This window comes from Balaenoptera borealis (assembly GCF_965194805.1).
Source record: "Balaenoptera borealis genome assembly, chromosome: 16".
NCBI lineage: Eukaryota > Metazoa > Chordata > Mammalia > Artiodactyla > Balaenopteridae > Balaenoptera > Balaenoptera borealis.
The window spans coordinates 30,119,848-30,136,007 of NC_138872.1; the positions used below are offsets into that span (position 1 = coordinate 30,119,848).

Here is a 16,160-nt window from a genome sequence, read left to right on the forward strand (position 1 = left end):
TACTTTTGATGGATTTTTGGGTTGATTCCAATTTGAGTCTATTGTAACTAAAGCTGCTATATGCATTCACATATCTTTTTGTACATGTGCAAGGGTTTCCCTACAGTATATATTATATACCCAGGAATAGGGGCATGTGTGCCTTCAGTTTTACTAGATTACGCTGAGTGTTCTTCATCTTGTCATATACGTCAAGCATAATGCAAAGACAAACACCTCTAATGACACGTGGTACAGACACAAATCAGGGTTTATTGGAGGGAACTTCTCGGCAAAGAGCTGGGATCATGCATATAATGCCTCAAAGTCCCATTATCCGAAAGATGGCTTGCTAGGCCAGGAAGGGCTGATCTCGCTGTTAAAAGAGCAGGAGAGGGGCCCCATTCTCATGCCACTTTGCATACTTATGAGGAAAGTAGAAGGAACCTTGGAATCCCTTGACAACTATGTAACAGAGGGAGTTTTCTGGCCAGGGAAATGTCTTACTAGAAATGAGGGAAATCCAGAGCTTGAGTTCACATGTCATTTCAGTTACGCTGAACTAGCTGTTTCTAGGGTACCTAAGAGAGAAGGGAAAGATTCACTGGAAACTTCCAGCAGACAAGGCTGGCTGTGTTCAGTTATATCATTATACAATGTCCCTTTCTGTCTCTAGTAATTTTCTTTGCCCTGAAGTCAACTTTATCTGATATTAAGATAGCCACTCCTGCTTTCCTTTAATTAATGTCTGCATGATACATCTTTTTTTATCCTTTTACTTTCAAGGTGCCCATATCTTTACACTTGGAGTTTGTTGTAATTACAGTTGAGTCATGTCTTCTAATTTACTGTGCCAATAAGCTGTGCACTTATGTGTACTTTTGATTATATATATTAAACTTCGATGAATAAATTTTTTTTTTTTTTTGGAAAGAGTTATGCTGTATAAGAAGCATTGGAGGTGGGGAGAAAAGGAGCAGGGAGATGGGAGATGTGGTACTAAATCCCTCATGGTGATCTGAGATTGAAAATGAGAGACAGGCAGAGACAGAGACAATACAACAGCCCAGCGCTAGGCAAAGCTTACATAATAGGCTACATGGATGTCTTTGTGCCATAGTTTGCCTGTCAGTATTTGCCACATTCCTGCCCTTGCAAGCTCTCCTCTGAATTGCAGGGGGCTTAAGGTGCCTGGAAACTATATTTTGTGGACTTCTTTGCAAACTAGGTTACGGTTAGATTTTGCCAGTGGACTTCATAGGTTGGAGATTAGGAAGTGGAAGGAAGGGAGAAATCTTTCTGACTCCAGCCACAGCAGGCGACCACAAGTGATCACAGCTGGCTACTGGTGGCCACAGGTGATTGTGGGCTCCAGCACCAGCACCAACATCAGGCTTATAAACACCAGACCAAGATTTTCCTCGTGGCGCAGTGGTTAAGAATCCACCTGCCGGGGCTTCCCTGGTGGTGCAGTGGTTGAGAATCCGCCTGCCGGTGCAGGGGACACGGGTTCGAGCCCTGGTCTGGGAGGATCCCACATGCCGTGGAGCAACTAGGCCCGTGAGCCACAACTACTGAGCCTGCGCGTCTGGAGCCTGTGCTCCGCAACAAGAGAGGCTGCGATAGTGAGAGGCCCGCGCACCGCGATGAAGAGTGGCCCCCACTTGCCGCAACTGGAGAAGGCCCTCGCACAGAAACGAGGACCCAACACAGCCAAAAATAAATAAATAAATTAAAAAAAAAAAAAAAAAGAATCCACCTGCCAATGCAGGGAACACGGGTTTGAGCCCTGGTCCAGGAAGATCCCACATGCCGTGGAGCAACTAAGCCTGCGTGCCACAACTACTGAAGCCCGCACGCCTAGAGCCCGTGCTCCGCAACAAGAGAAGCCACCGCACTGAGAAGCCCGTGCACCTCAAGAGTAGCCCCCACTCGCCACAACTAGAGAAAGCCCACGCGAAGCAACAAAGACCCAACACAGCCAAAAAAACCTAACAAACAAAAAACCCAAACCAAGGGTGTTATCAGCTTCCTGATTTCTAAGTAAAACTCCCTTCTCCCTTTTTTTCATCCAGCTCTTTCAACACCTTTATACCCAATGTCCAGCATTAAATTCCCCTCTTCTTGAAATACCTAGAGTGGGTTATTTTCCTGGCAAGGTACTGACCGACACATAACTTCCCCTTCAGTCTGAAAGAAACGAATCGAATGCTGTCATTTACCAACACTCCAAAAAAGGCTGGTGAAGCAAACCCAAATGCTCTCAGCTGTTCTAGCTCTGGTTTTCTCCTTGGAGCTGTCCCTGTCCATGCCCCGACACCATACCTGCCTCCCACCTAAACTTCGAGAACCGTCACCTCTGTTGCATCCTGACTGAACCGCAGCGCTGCATTCCACTCCCATGTGTACACCTCCCCGGTCTCTGCTCCCACAGCAGCCAGCCTCCACCTTGGCACGCCTGTCCCCTCTCTTGACTGGGAGCCCCAGGAGGTTGATGGGCACTGTTTACCCTTGACTCCTTGCATGCTTGGCACTGAGCAGGTGCTTACAGAATGTTTAACAGCACCAAGTGGTGTCTACCGCAGAAGTTGATGGGTTGAAGAGTTGCTCTGCCAAGCCCTGGTTTAGGAAGAACCAGTGGAGGTGGGATCCTCTTTCCACACTATTTTTCAAGAAGTCAACTGATGAGAGTATGCAAGTGTGTGCAGAATAGGATCGGGGAAGCTGAGGCCTGGCCCAGGTGGAGGACTTGCGACATACAGACCACAGGAAGATGGGCTGAGGTACCAAATAGCTTTAATGAGCCTAAGCACCTTTCCCCCTACTTTGTCCCTCCCTCCCAACTCTCCAAGCCCCCTCCTTCAGTTCTGGACAGGTCCAGCCTGCCCAAGGCTCTGGGGCTCTTCGGCTAGAGGTGTTAATTCTGTCCCCTCAGCCGCTCCAGCCGCCTCCGAAGGTCCGGGGGCACCTTGGCCCCAGCTGCCAGCAGCTCTCGAAGTCTCTGTTTGGGAGTCTTGGTGAGGTGGAAATTGCAGGGCACAGGGCCCTCTTCAAAGGTGACCCGACAGCTCCGAGTCGCTGTGTGGTAGCCCTCAGCACTGGCAGTCACCACATAGTCCCCTGGGGTCAGCAGGCGCCAATAATCCCCACCCCATGCTGAGAGGAGTGAAGGGCAAGATCAGGGTCCAGTGGTCCTCAGCTTCTGACCGGGCTAAAGCCTCCCCCACCTCCCCCCATCCCCTCCCCCACACACCCACCCGTTGTTACATCATGGTTAATCCCATCCACGGCAATGACAGCATCAGCAATCCCAATCTCCGTGTCCTTGTCCTTCACAACTCCGGCAATGCCCATACGCACCTGTGTGGGAAAAGGTTATCAAAACCCCTTTCCTTCTGTGTGAAAATGTGGCCTTCAGTTCATTTTCTGGCTCTGTTCCCCACAAATTTGATAGAGGTGGTGCGTCTACTCTGTTCCTACGTGACAATACTCTGGTGAAAGTATCTCCTGATTGACAAATTGCATCTGGATTGGGAGAACTATAAATGCCTGGCAGGAGGGCATTATCTATGGGCTTTCCCGAGTTCAGTGACTCTTGTTATTGGCCTCGTGTTTTAGAACTCTTGGAAACTATACTTACGCAGTCAAAGTGAAAAGTGAAGTGTCTATGCCAGGGCATTTCCTGCACTTGCAAAATCAGACTCTTTTCTGAGAACAGCTCTGGGTCAGCTCTATGGACAATTGCCTGGACTGCTGTCAGGTCTATTCCCACCCGCTAACAATGTCTTACGCCACCCCACTGGCAAACTGTGATTCCTGTCCTGTATCCCTCCAAGTCAATCTGATGCTGAGTGAGTGACACATAGCACCTGTGAGTCAGAATGCTCAGCCTGACCTTAGGCTCAGCTCCCTATTGGGAGCTGCATCAACATGGAGAAGAGACCAGTCAGGAGTGACTCGGGCAGGCTGGGCACAGGGGGGATTCAGGTCCGACCTGTTCCAGGTAGGTGAGAAGGGCATCTTTGTTGTTCTCCCACTCCTGGGGCAGCTCGTTCTCGTGAGGGAACTTGTCACAGGACAGCTCCACAGTGACCTCAAAGCAGTTGGTGTGTAGGTAGCTGAAGTCATTCATGCCTAGGGGTACCGCAGACACTGGAGCCTAAAGGGGCGGGATGGGAGCCCTGCCCTCCTGGTGCCCTCCTCTGGGAGACACTTCCTGGTGACAGTTGACACCAGTGGTTATGTGAGAGCAGACTGTCTTATTGGGCAGAGTTATGGGGACGGAGCTAACCCCACCCTTGGGCACATACTCCCAGGAACTGTGTGCCAGTCAGCCCCGTTGATGATGTTGCCATACAAGGAGAAGTCCTGGCTGTGGCAGGGTCGGCGATCTGGGTCCTGCATTGCCCAATTAGTGCCAGCATAGACAGTGCTGAGCCAGCGAAACACTGCCTCATCTGGGGTGGGCGTGAGTTCGCGGGCAGCCCACGGAGTCCGAGTCATGTCGAAGGGGTAGGACACCACGAGCTCACCCCCGTGGAGGTTGGCACTTAGCACAAAAGGGATCCGCTCCATCCACTTGATCACTGCCCGTGTTTCAGGAGCCACCTGGACAAGGGCAGGTCAGGGGGGTGGGAGACAGAGACAAAGGCCCCTAGGGTGGCCCTCCACCACTGCCCCCAGAATACTCACAGTGGCATTGGGCAGGGTGTAGTAAGTAGGCAGTGGCAGGTGATGGTTGGGGACACTGTCAGGCACCAGCCCATCATCCTCTGCTTCCCAGAGTGGTGTGTTGAGGTCAGCAAAATTATGGTTAAGATCAATGCCCTGATGGTTCCAGCGGCCCTCTGCCCAGCCCACCAGCTCCGAGCCCTGCCAGGGACGAGGTTTGTTCAAGCCAAGCAGGCTCCAGGCACCATGACAGAAGGAGCAGGCTGGCCCTCGGGCCAAGTGGCCTACCCGGCGGAAGGCAGTCTCATAGCCGTCAGGGTTCATGGAGGGCAGCAGGTGAATGCGCGTCTCGGTGAGCAGCCGGGTCACCCGCGGGTCCCCTCTCAGGAACTCACGGCACAGGAACTGCATTAGGAGCAGGAGCAACTCCCGCCCCAGGGCCTCATTCCCATGCATGCCGGCCACGTAGCGCACCTCAGGCTCTCCTGGTGGCACACAGGTGCTCGCAACTGGCTCATGCCCCTGCCCCTCCCTGCCGCTGTGCCCACCTCTCCCACCCCACCTGCCAGTACCCAGCTCATGCTCCCCAGGCTGGTCCGACATTTCCATCACATACAGCTTCAAGCCCTGGTGGCTCCTCCCGATGCTGTAGACGCGGGTGATGTTGGGGCATTGCTCGTTCACCTGCTTCATCAGCTGCGGGGCGGAGTGCACCTCCCATGGTGCAGGGCATGGGAGGATCAGACCCAGGGGTCAGACCACATGTGGCCACGGAAGGACTTCGAAAGCTTGTGGTGGCCCATACAGATGGGGACACCACGGCACAGTACAGGAGTGGGCAGCAGCAGACCAGAAGGAAGGGTCAGAATAAGGGAGGCGCCATAACAAGGGAAATTGGGGCAGTTTAGGGGTCAACAGGAGGGTGAGATGAGGGAGGACATGAGGGCAATCATAGCCAGTTATGCCCTGGTAGGCGGGGGACCTGAGATGGGCAGATCCTCCCTCTTGGGTCATAGGGGTTACCTTCCTCATGGCTTTATAATCATGATGCCGGAAGTCCAGTGTGTCGGAGGATCCCAGCACAGGGACCTCAGGGAGTAGACCATTAGGATCTGGTAGAGGATGAGTTCCCAATAAAGGGGGAGTTCCCAGTGGAGGGTGCGCCCTGCCCATCCAACCCTTGTCTTACAGCCCACCTGAGACTGGGCAGGCCAGGATCTCTGCCCGGAGGCAGGATGCACCTCCCTGGAGCCAGGTCTGGGGCAGCAGGCGAATGAAACGGGCCACCTGCGGCTCAGGCAGGAGGTTCAGCACTGGTGTCTCTGGGTCCGAATTGGCAGGAAATACCTGGGGGCATCAAGTCCTTTGTAAGGGTGGCTTGAACCCCAGCAGCCTGGCGGAGGGCCCAGGGAAGGAGCTCAGGCCGCTGAGCTCACTGGAAAATCCACCCCGGTAGGCTCAGCTGGAGACTTGCCCACTGTGTCAAACACAGACCGCTGCCCACAGCCTTTGCCAGCAGGCAGCCCTAGGCAGCCACGCTTTCCGTTTTGGTCACAGCTCATTAAACCAATATGGCCACGTGACTCAGGAGCAGCCAATCCTGAAGCTGGCCAGGACCCCACACTGTAGCCTGGGGTAAAAAGGGGTCATTGAGATGGGGAAGCCAGAGCTATGAGGAGGTGAGAAGTGATGCAAGGACCAGGGGCCCATCACCAGAAAGGGTGTTCCAGCAGGAGGCTGTGGCATGGAGGAAGTATTTGGGGAGGATACAGGCATGATCCAAAGCAGCCTGCCTCCCAAGGCTGTCTGCTGAGTGCCACCCATCCTGACAACCATACCCTTTCTCCTGGGATGCCCAAGTGGACACCTGTTCCTTGTCCTCAGAGGAGCCCCAGCCCAGCCCAGCACCCTACAGTGGGCCAGGAGCCCAACTCCCAGCATAGAGGGCCCCAGCCACCATGGGACCTCTCACCGCGTCCATCCCACTGCTGCGATTCTTACTCCCCCACCAGGTAAGACTGTCATTGCTGAACTGGACCTTGTATGATGTGACCCAGTCATACCTGGCAGGAAAGATGGGTAGAGATCATGGGTGGCTCCCAGGACTCCCACCCCAGTCCTCCTGAGTCTGCCCATGACTTCCCTGGTCTGGAGATGTCCTGCCTCACCTCCAGATGGAGTTCCTGCCCTGTGTGATAATGCCTGAGAAGCGGGTGGGGTGCCTAGCATCCACCTGAAGCCATGGCTTGGCATCCTGCTGCTCGGCACACCAGGCCCCATCAAAAAGATCACCATCCTCCAGGCCTGACTGTGGACACAGGACATAGTAATCAGAACCAGGTAGGCAGTATGGGGTAAGCCTTAACCGAAGGTGGGAGGGGCAAGTAAGTAGGTCCTAAGGGTTGCCTTGCTGACCTGGATGTTGAGCCGTCCTCGGTGTGGTCCAAGACCAAAGGACTGGCTGCTAGATGCATCGAGCTGGTTATCTGAAACTCGCAGGGACTCCAGGCCCAAAGGGGGACAGTCTGGGACAGGGACAGAGCAGTAAAATGGGACCAGAGAAAGAGTGGTCAGGGCACTTAGGAAGCTAAGCCTAAGCTTGCCCGTGTGTTGGACAGGCTGGGGGCATGTCTATGCCCAGGAGACCAAGAGCTACATTAGTTTTTGCCTGAGACTGCAAGTCTGGGCAGGGCCCCTGGAACGGTGGTACCTGGTTCTTGCTTCTCGGGGAGGTCAAGGGTCCTTGCAGGGCTGGTGGTCACTGAAGCCCTGGCAGTCACCGGGGGTCTCGGGGGAGTTAGCTTCTTTCGCTTCTTCATGATGATCTTTTTCTTCTTGATGACTCGAATCCGGACATGCTGTTCTGAGGTCCCTGGGGACCAAGGAGGCAGAGCACCAGGGAAGGAAAGGATGACACGAAACCCCAGATGGAGAGGTCTGCCAGCCCAAGAAAGCCTGCAAGTCCACAACAGGCCCCACCACACACATCCAAGAACCTTGGCATGGACTTAAAGGCCCGCAGGCTGACCCCCAACCTACCTCTCCAGCCACTTCCTCGATTCCTTCTCCCCTCTGACGGCTTGGCCCTCACCAATAGAGAGCTACACTGCCACTAGGAACTATCTGCTTACTCCAAAGAGCTGAATTTGGTTCTTTAACTCCTTCTTTGCCTGGCTGTCCCCTCCCCTGTCATCCACCACCTTTGATTTTATTGCCTAATTCCCATTCTTCCTTTGCATCTCAGCCCAGATGCACTTCAAGGAGCCTTCCTTAGCTCCAGACTCGGTCTCATGCCCCAAAGCCTCTGTACCACCTCCATCATTATGTTTGCCGTCTGAGCTGAGATGTCCCGTCCTCAAATCCATGTCTGCCCGGGTGCTCAGGCTTTCCAGAGCTGGACCCCTGCCCTGCCTGCCCTTCAGTACAAAGCATTCATTGCACAGGGCAGGTGCCACTAGTTCCCCACCAGCCTAGCTCCACAGATGCCCCTAGAACATGCTGTACATTTTTGTGTTAGGTGCCCTGTGCCTTTGCACAGACTGTTTCCTTCTTGGCTGCCCTCCTCTTCAGCTCTTCCTAATTCAGAGATACCCTTCAGGACCAGTTCCACTTGCCTCTCCCAAGAAGCCCTCCTAGGCTGCCAATCCCCTTGCTTTCCTCCTCTCTTACTCCCACATCTGAAAAGGTGGGAAGTCAGGCAGCCTTCCCCCTCCCCTCCCCAGGCAGTGCCACGTTCCTCCTGGCAGAGAGCTCTTCCTCCCTTCCTCGGTTCTTTCCTTCCAGCCCCTGCCCTCAAGCTCTTTCCCACAGTCTTGCTCTGCACCCTCCTCCTTTGTCTGCACCTCCTTCTCCCCTCCTCCTGGCTCTGGCCTCAGTTTCCTCATCTGTGAAAAGGGAAAGTTTGGGGCTGGAAGAGGCAGCATCCAACTGGCTCCTGTCCCAGGACTGCTGACTTGGTTTGGCAGGGAACTGGGGCTGCTGACTCAGCAGCCATTGTACTGGGCGGGGAGTGTGTGTGCGTGGGGAAGGGTTGCCACACAGGCGCTGGGCACGGAGTGTGGCGTGTGTGGCATGTGTGGGGTGTGTGTGCGCGTGCTGGGGAGGGGTCGCCACACGGGGGGCGGAGGAGTGGGACAACCGGCCCGCGGAAGAAGCGGGCCGTGGGTCGGGAGCTCACCGTTCTCGTTCCCAGCGGACAGCTCTGCCTGGCTGCTACGCGGGGCCGGGGTCGAGACCGGGGCCTCGGTGGTCGTGGGCGACGCCAGGCCCAGCACCGAGGCGCCGGACGCCCCCAGACTCACCCCGACGGCAGGCGCGAAGGTGGCCAAGGCGAGCAGGAGACACCACATGGCGAGGTCCAAAGCGAGGACACGCGCTGGGCCCGCGATGGCCGGTGGGTTCGCCTCTTCCTGCTGGGGCTCGGGAGCCCCCCGCCCCTTCCTGCCGCCGCCGCACGCCCCCTGCGGCCTTCGACACGCCCACAGCTTGCTAGTTGGCCTCGGACCCAGGAGCCGAGGGGTGGGCAGGGGAGGGGAGGAAGATAGGGGAGGGGAGAGGAAGGAAGGGGCGGGGAGGGGCCAGGGCTGCAGCCCAGGGTCTCCGCACCCGCCGACCCTCCCCCTCCCTCTCTGCCCCGCGCCCCAGCCCCCCGCACCGAACTCACCCGCCTCTCTCGGCAAAGACCCTGCACCCTGGATTCCACGCGATCCTGTGCGCCCGTCCCACAGTGGGCACTTACTGTGTACCATGCCCCGTGCCAGGCGCTTTACCCGTGGCCTCTCAGACAAATCTCATCTTACAAACTGGTAAACTGAGGCTCAGGGCGGCTAACTGACTTAGCCTAGGTAGCGAAGCCGAGAACTTTGGGGAGGAAACTACAACCCGAGAGGGAAATTTATCCAAAGTCAGAACCCCCTGCCTGGACGGGTGGGACGGAAAGAAGGGTGAGAGGAAACTGAGGCGGCGGCTGGGGTACGGGGTGGGGGAGGGCTAGCTCTCCAGGAATCCTTCTGAAGGACACCCAAAGGGCCCAGCTAGAGGCGGTGCTTCCCACCCCCCAACCGCGGCGCCCCGCCTCTCCTCTCTCTTCCTTTCCCCAGCCTCCCTTCCTCCTTTGCTCACCCGGCTGCCACGTTCCGGGGTTACATAACCCGAGTAGAGGCATCCGAGCCGATACCCAGAGGGCTGGGGCAGGGGGTGGAGGGCGAGGCTGATGCATGTCCTGCCCTCCCCCGCCTCACTCTCTTCTGGGAGCCGGCAGCCCTGGGTCTGTGTCTTCGGGACCACCTCGGACCCCGGGATTCCAGAGCGCAGGACCCTCCGCATCCCCCTCCGAGGTCCCCTTTGGCTCCCCCACGCCAGAGTCGCCTCCCCAGAAGGAAGGCATTCGTTCACTGTGCGCCTCTGGCCTGTGCTTTGCCCTTGCAAGGATCCCGCCAGGGAGACACTGCCATCCCCAAGTAAGAAGAGATGCCCAGAGGTGGCCGGGACTCCTCTGGAGTGCGCGGGGCCCCTGAGCAAATGTTTTCTGCAAGGTCACTACCCATATGAACAATTTGAATTACCCTAAATCCGCGTGTCAGCACTAATCTCGTCGGATCTCTCGAAAGAAATATGCGCTCCTGGAACTGAGACCCACCCCCAGCAAGAACGATCTCATAGACTCGAGCCCCGGAGCTCCTCAAGGCATTTGGTCCACCCCATGCGCTCTGGGTAGAGAACCCCCGAAAGGGAGTAACTGGGACAGGGCCCCCGCGGGTCCTGCTCGCGCCTTAGAGCGCCCCGCCTGGTCACCACTGCCGGGTCCCAGTCACCAGAGGAGGATCTAGAAAAATTCAAGGAAGGCGTGCCGAAGCGGAGGGTCCCTGAAGCGCCGGGCCGAGTCAGCGGCAGAAAGACGGTACTGCGGCCCCAGGCTTCGCAGAGGTGGGAGGCGGGGAGAGGCTCTGTGGAGCTAGAAGCGGGTCTGTACAAGTCCTGAGGACTGCTCCACCTCCCGCCAAAACTCAGTCTGCCCACTTCCCTGGCCCCACCCTCATCCAAGTTTCACAGAGTGGTGCGAGAGGGTCGGGGCAGAACCTGGCTAGGACAGGTCAGCCTCCTGAGGCTCCCACCTCCTCCAAGCCTTTCCCTACACCGCAGCCAAATTGTCCTAGTGGGCTCACCTTCCAGGCTATTCCTGAAAATGTTCTTCCCCACCCACACCTTTCCCACCTCATCTCCCTGTGTTCTCCCCCTGGCTCATATCTCTCCAGCCACACAGGCATTCTAGCTGTTCCTCCAATGCACCAGCCCCATCCAGCCTCAGGGCCTTTGCACTGGTTCACCAAGTTTGCATCCTATCACTCAGATGGCCTTTCAATGTTACTTACTTCCCTGACCATTCTGACAAAAGTAAACTCCAGCCTCCACACGTACTATATCCTCTCACTCTGTTTTGTTATTGATTCAAGGCACTCAACGCTCTCTGAATATATCTTGTGTTATTTATTATGTGTTCTCTGTCTGGGTCCCCACTCCCACCCAGCAGAAGGTAAGCAACCCCACAAGAGCCTTTTGCACCCAAATGTTCACAGCTGTACCTCAGGGTCTAGAACAGTGCTTGGTCTCTAGTCAGTGCTCAAAAAGTATGTGTATAATATGTTCAAGGTTAGAGGGGACCCAGCAGGGCTGGAGGGAAGCTGACCTCCTCAACAGTGCCAGGTTTTACAGGAGAGGAGTTGGCCAGCAATGAACTGGGAGACCTGCCCCCAAAGAGACTGGTGGGACAGGACATGCTGGCCATCTCCCACCAATCTCCCACCTTCTCACACCCCTTCTAACTTGCTCATCCCTTCTGTTCTCCCTGCTCAGCTGCTGCCTTTGGCCCTTGCCATTTGGTTGCCTGGAGCTGCAAAGGCACCAAGTCCGGAAGCAGGGTCTAGAGGTGGCGGCTTCCAGGGTGCAGGTACTTGCACAGCCAGATCTCTAGCCCTGGGAGCCAGGTGGAGGCTTTTTCATGGCCTCACGAGAGCAAGGATATGCTGCAAAGCACGAATGAGCAAGACTGAGCTGCACTGCGTGGAGATACCTGCCCCAAAGGGATTTTGGCTTAAGGGATGGTCTGGGACTCTCCTGGCTGCTCCCCAGTGTGGTCAGGTGGCTGGAGGCGGAGATGATAGATGACTTTGGTGCCACACAGGCTTAATGTCACATCCCACTTCTGCTGTTCATTTTGTTTGCGTATCCTTGGACGGTAATTTTACCTCTCTGAGCCTCAGTTTTCTCATCTGTAAAATGGGAACAATAATATCTTCCTCTTTGGGTTGCTGTGAAGTGAGATAATATGTGGTTCCTGGGGGCCACTACCAGATGAATTAAAGGTAGAGAGACAGCTTAACACAGTCCTCTTGCTCCCACATACGTAGGTGGAATAAAACATTATCAAGAGAAAAGAGGAGGCTATGTGTCTGGCTGTACAAATTGAGAAGTAGCCAAATCTGCTGCCTCTCTGTGCCTCTTAATCTCCTGTCCCTGGTACTCACTCCCCACGAAGTGCTCTCCCTATGATGCAGGTGAGCTTTGATGGGGACTCCTGTGGCACCTAGATGCATCTCCCCACGTTCCCATCTCCCCTCACCACTACCTCCCCCAGCTATCTCTCTTTTGTACATCAATGTCTTCTAGAGCCTTACTCCTCAAAGTGTGGCCGAGGACCAACAGCATCAGCATCCCCTGGGAGTTTGTTAGAAATGCAGAATCCCTGCCGAGATCTACTGTATCAGAATCTGCATTTTAAAAAGATCCCCAGAGGATTCAACCCCAGGAGATTCAGGTGGGCTGAGAAGCACTAGATGGAGGTTTAGAGCAACTCCATCTAAAATGCATGAGATTCACAGCTTTCTGAGTTTGATGGTGTTTGACCCTGTTACTGGAAATTTTATCTCAAGCCGTAAGAGGACATCCACGTAACATTAGGAAATTGGTATTTCATTCATCCTGGGAGGGTATATTCCTGATCTCCACCAAAGGACCCTATATTGATTTGCTTGTTTTAAACGAAATCATTTTAATTGAAATACTACAGAATATAATTTTTAAGACCTTTTTAAAAAAATATTTATTTATTTATTTATTTTGGCTGCACCAGGTCTTAGTTGAGGCACGCAGGACCTTCATTTGCGGCATGCAGACTTCTTAGTTGCAGCATGCGGAGTCTTAGTTGTGGCATGCATGCAGCATCTAGTTCCCCTACCAGGGATCAAACCTGGGCTCCCTGCATTGGGAGCGTGGAGTCTTACCCACTGGACCACCAGGGAAGTCCATGCAGAATATAATTTTAAAGGTAAATCACATATAGGTCTGTAACAGAAGATTATTCTCTATGCTTCTCTATTCTCAAGTCAACCACTTTTAGTTCTGTTTGTTATTTCTTCTTATATTTACCTTTATGCTTCTATTGCTATTTCTTGGATTTTTATGTTTAGATGTTATCTGTGGATTTCCTGCTATGGAATTAAGGATTTAGCTTTCCTACCACCCCTCCCCACAACATACACCAAAATACACACACACGTTCCCTCCTGCCATCCTCCCAAAAGAACTAAATCTCTGGAGTCAATATTCAGTGCTTACATTATGACCATGTAAAGATTACTGTTCAACATTTTTTGTTCCCTGGAGTTAGCAATTACTTTGTTTTATCATTTGCTTTGTTTTCAAGGCACTAGTTGCTAATTCAATCCCAAAGGTTCCAACAGAACTAAACATTTTGCATATGTCTAAAAACAGCAGATAATCAGTTTCATTTTCTTCTGGAGACATCCCTCCTGGAGCATCTATCTTTTGATTCCAGGCTGGGTTGCTTGCTTTCTTTACCTGGAAACATAGCTGACATCCCAGGTCTTTCTCATCATCACTCTCCTGTGTTTAGCCTCACTTCTTTCTTAGTTTAGTTCCTTATTTTTCTGAAGCACATGCTCCAGTAGCTTCCTAAGAAAGAGTGTATGCAAGGTCAAGTTTTTGAAACCTTGTTTGGCTTAAAATGTGTTTATTCTACCCTCATACTTGATAATCATTTAGACAGATATGTTACTAGGTTGTAAATCATTTTCCCTCAGAATTTTGTGGGCATTGCTTTATTGCTCTGGGAAGACTCAGAAAAAGGCAATCAATGAATGGTCCCAAGGGCTGGTGGCATTGGCTCTATGGCTGTTGAGCTCATCACCACCAAAGATGTCAAGGTCACCAGGCTTGAATCTTTGAACAGAATCCCCTGGAGGCAGATATGCAGCCGGACCCTTGCTCTGTCTCCTCCTCTCCTAGGGGCTGTATGGTCACTGTCCCCTTACCCCTACCTCCATCAGTTTTCCTTCGAAGTATGATATGTGAACAAGGATTAAGTTCTCTCAGTTATGACCCATTTCCACTCTTGCCTCTCAAGTCACTAAACTGAACCTCTGTAACCATTTACAGATTATTAGTGGAGATGGGTTTCTTTTCCAGGTGACCAATCCCTTCATACATGTTCATTTTCCTTAATTTCATTCTTGGAGGGTAACCTTAACCTCCAGTTTTGGGTTTACTATGTTGTAGTCCTCTTACAGTCACATTCTCTGTGCCATTTCTGGAATGCCAGTATCCAGAACACCTCCCACAAACAACAATGCTTCAAACAGCTAAACAGCCCCTTCCTGCCCCACCCCCATTTAGTAGGTCACGTGGGAGCCCGGCCCCAGAAAGCCTCAGGTTGCTTCCTGGCTGAGTCTATCTCTGCATTCGAGGACTGCAGTTCTGAAAAATCCCCCACGAGAGCCCACAGTCCTCACCCTACTTTCAGGGGAGAGAGCTGGGGACAGACAGATTGAGTAACTTGCCCCTGGACACCCAGCCCCGGGAACCCGCGAGACAAAGCAGCCCTTCCTCCCGTGGTAAGCTGCCCAGGTGGTGATGGGGTTATCATGCCTTCTTGGCAACTCAAATCCCCACCGGAGGGCCCTAGGGCAGAGAATTAGCAAAGACAAGAGGATTAGTCTTAGCTCTCAAAAGTCAGACTTCCCTTTGCCGAAACTCTGCCTAAGCCACCAGCTACTTATGAGGCCAGAGCCAGCATTAGCCTGCTCCTTACCCCAGGTCCCCACCTGGCAATAGGTCACAATGCTCCAGCTGCCCAACCCACCAGAATGGCTGACTGAAGTGGGAGGGGGTGAGGAGGGTTTGGTGGGTAGGTGTGTGGGGAGGGGGAGATTTCTAAGGAGCCCAGCTCCCCACTGCCTGAGCTCATCCTTGAGTGTCTGCCAGGACCCCACCCCCTCCCATGGTCCTCCCCCCCATACTCCTTCCCAGCCCTAGTCCTTCCTGTAACCTCCACCTCCCTCCATGACCCGCCTCTGCTTACCCAGGCCCAAAGCCCTTGCTTATCCTATCCCAGTCCCTTCCAGGGGCGTGGGTGCTGGGGAGGGATCGGGTAGCCCAGTGGGTCCATGTGTGTCCTCCTGGGGCCCTAGCCAGGCCGAGGTCCTGGACAGTGTCCTAGGGCTGGGGGCACTGGGGCTGACAATTCGGGCAGTCTTTTCCACAGCTGGCAAAGCCTCACTGCTGCTGCTACTGGTCAGCTTCCTGGCCTTTGACCTGCTCCACCGGTAAGTGGACAGCAGCCTGGCAGGTTGGGCAGGTGAGCAAGGGGTCAACCTCCCAAAGCCCAGCTGCCACACTTTCTCTCCACAGGCCTGCAGGTCCCCACCTGGCCACAGCACACACATCTCACAGGGGGCCAGAGTCAGGGGGCCGGAGAGGGTCCAGGGCAGCTGGAGGCTCCACTCCTGCCCACGGTGGCAGTCACAGGACGACTCAGCCTCCAGGAGGCTCTGCTGCTGCTCCTGGGCCTGGGGCTACTCCTGGGAGCCCGCGGCATGCCCTTGGCCCTGCTTGCCCTGGCTTTCTGCCTCCATCCTTGGGCCTGAATGCCCTCCGGAAATACACTGACCATGCTGTTTCCTCAGGCCTCCTTTCCTCCACCCTGGTCTGGGAAGGCGGGAGGATACTCCTTTATCCCCCAGCCTGCACCTACCTTGGGGAACCTCTGAGGTCTCCCCACAATGTGGACAGTAGATACCTAGGTCTGAGTCCAAGGGCATCAGTAAAAAGTGAGATAAGGGACAGGGAGCCCAGTGCAGGGTATGGGAGCCATCTCAGAACCTCTAGGTTAGGGGTGGCTATTCTGGCCTCCACTGTGGTTCTAGAGAATGAGGGTCCAGAGAGAAAGAACTGCAAGAGAGTGGAGTGGGACTGGATATCGGCCAGCAGGGAAGGTAGGGATCCAGAGAGGTCTTTCCACAAGAAAACATGAGAAACTACATCTTTCTTTCCACAAGAAAACATGAGAAACTACTACCAGGCTCCCCTGCCAGCCCGCAGGGTCCATGAAAGAGGCCCAGGTAAGCCTCACATCCTGCAGTGTTTCCTCTCTTGGCTGGACCCCACCCTAGCCCGGGTCACAATGGGGCTCCTTTGGGAAGGGTGGGGGCAGTGAG

The 16,160-nt window shown here is 54.2% G+C and overlaps 2 protein-coding genes across 3 annotated transcripts; one reads left to right on the forward strand and one right to left on the reverse strand.

Moving 5' to 3' along the window:
* Positions 1-2,758: 2,758 nt before the first annotated feature.
* Positions 2,759-9,404, reverse strand: CPXM1 (carboxypeptidase X, M14 family member 1). 2 transcript variants are annotated; one of them, XM_082359041.1, is made up of 15 exons: positions 9,314-9,404; positions 8,828-9,117; positions 7,361-7,522; positions 7,066-7,175; positions 6,819-6,958; positions 6,623-6,713; positions 5,847-5,997; positions 5,674-5,762; positions 5,223-5,346; positions 4,939-5,135; positions 4,672-4,851; positions 4,290-4,587; positions 3,974-4,113; positions 3,237-3,339; positions 2,759-3,135 (listed from the first exon to the last, which is right to left on the reverse strand). In XM_082359041.1, exons 2-15 carry the CDS (start codon positions 8,997-8,999, stop codon positions 2,897-2,899), a joined length of 2,196 nt encoding a protein of 731 aa, XP_082215167.1. In that variant the 5' UTR covers positions 9,000-9,117; positions 9,314-9,404; the 3' UTR covers positions 2,759-2,896. The 2 variants fall into 2 exon arrangements, with proteins under 2 accessions (XP_082215167.1, XP_082215168.1); XM_082359042.1 differs by lacking the exon at positions 9,314-9,404 and having other exon boundaries at positions 8,952-9,048.
* Positions 9,405-9,791: 387 nt separating this feature from the next.
* LOC309612901 (uncharacterized protein C20orf141) lies at positions 9,792-15,615 on the forward strand. The gene is given in 3 exon segments (XM_082359256.1): positions 9,792-15,269; positions 15,355-15,364; positions 15,366-15,615. Coding segments are annotated over 3 exon segments (498 nt in total). The 5' UTR covers positions 9,792-15,006; the 3' UTR covers positions 15,591-15,615.
* Positions 15,616-16,160: the final 545 nt, after the last annotated feature.

Excerpts from the sequence above, each read along its gene's own strand:
- CPXM1 (XM_082359041.1), bottom strand. The coding sequence starts at position 8,999 with ATGTGGTGTCTCCTGCTCGCCTTGGCCACCTTCGCGCCTGCCGTCGGG. Across the intron at positions 5,998-6,622 it reads GCAGCAGTGGGATGGACGCG|GTATTTCCTGCCAATTCGGA; the intron begins GTGAGAGGTCCC and ends TGATGCCCCCAG. Across the intron at positions 4,114-4,289 it reads CTGGCACACAGTTCCTGGGA|GCATGAATGACTTCAGCTAC; the intron begins GTATGTGCCCAA and ends CGGTACCCCTAG.